This window comes from Eimeria tenella, genomic scaffold (assembly GCF_000499545.2).
Source record: "Eimeria tenella Houghton genomic scaffold, Eth_scaff2026, whole genome shotgun sequence".
Classification (NCBI taxonomy): domain Eukaryota; phylum Apicomplexa; class Conoidasida; order Eucoccidiorida; family Eimeriidae; genus Eimeria; species Eimeria tenella.
The window spans coordinates 658-1,542 of NW_013541870.1; the positions used below are offsets into that span (position 1 = coordinate 658).

Consider the following 885-nt stretch of genomic DNA (forward strand, 5'->3'; position numbering starts at 1 on the left):
AGCAGCACAACTGCCACTGGCAGGCGCTTCTGCATGGCCTCGCTGCTGCTGCTGCTGCTGCTGCTGCTTCTCGTGCTGTTGCTGGCGCTGCTGCTGATCCTGCTGCTGCTGCTGCTGCTGTGATTCTTGGTCTTGAGTCTCTTCACTTCTGCTGCTGCTGCTGCTGCTGTCGTCATCGCGATCTTCGTTCTCCCAGTCCGTGCTGCTCTGCGCGGCTTCATCCATGTGCTGCTCCTGCTGCCCTTGCTGCAGGTCTTGCTGCTGCTGCTGATGCCGCTCTTGCTGCTGCTGCTGCTGCTCTTGCTGTTGCTGCTCTTGCGGTTCTTGCTCTCGCTTGTGCTGCTCATGCAGCTGTTCATGCTGCTGTTCATGCTGCCGCTCTTGCTGCTGCTCCTGCCGTTTGTCTTCCTGCTGCTGCTCCTGCTGCTGCTCTTGCTGCTGCTCTCCTTTCTGCTGTTGTTGCTGCGGCTGCTGGTGATGCTGCTGCTGTTGCTTCTGCTGCTCTTGCTGCTGATCTTGCTGCTGCGCGTGCGGCTTCTGCTGCTGGATTTTCTCCTCCTCATCGGCCTCAAGCTCCCCCTGTTCAATCTCCTGCTGCTGCGGCTGCTGCTGCTGGTGCTGCTGGTGCTGCAGTGCATGCTGGACTCGCTGCTGTTCTTTCTGCTGCTCTTCCTTATGTATGTTATGAAGCGCTTCATTTGCTGCATTTGTTTTCCTCGGGCTATCTGCTGCGTCTGCTGCTGCAGCAGCAGCAGACCGAAGCAAGTCTGTCACTCCTTGCTGCTGGCCGCTGCTGCTGCTGCTGCTGCTGCTGCTGCTGTTGCTGCTACCGCTGCCACTACAATTGAGCTGGCTGCTGCTGCTGGTGCTGCCGGCGGTTCTTCT

At 58.9% G+C, this 885-nt stretch overlaps 1 protein-coding gene across 1 annotated transcript in view; it reads right to left on the reverse strand.

The window, feature by feature from the left end:
- Positions 1-885, reverse strand: part of ETH_00037830 (uncharacterized protein) — a gene marked incomplete at both ends in the record, with an annotated part of 2,357 nt that overhangs the window by 560 nt on the left and 912 nt on the right. Inside the window, one exon of the mRNA XM_013374430.1 lies at positions 1-883. Coding sequence (XP_013229884.1) covers positions 1-883 — 883 coding nt within the window. The remainder of the gene's footprint in view (positions 884-885) is intronic.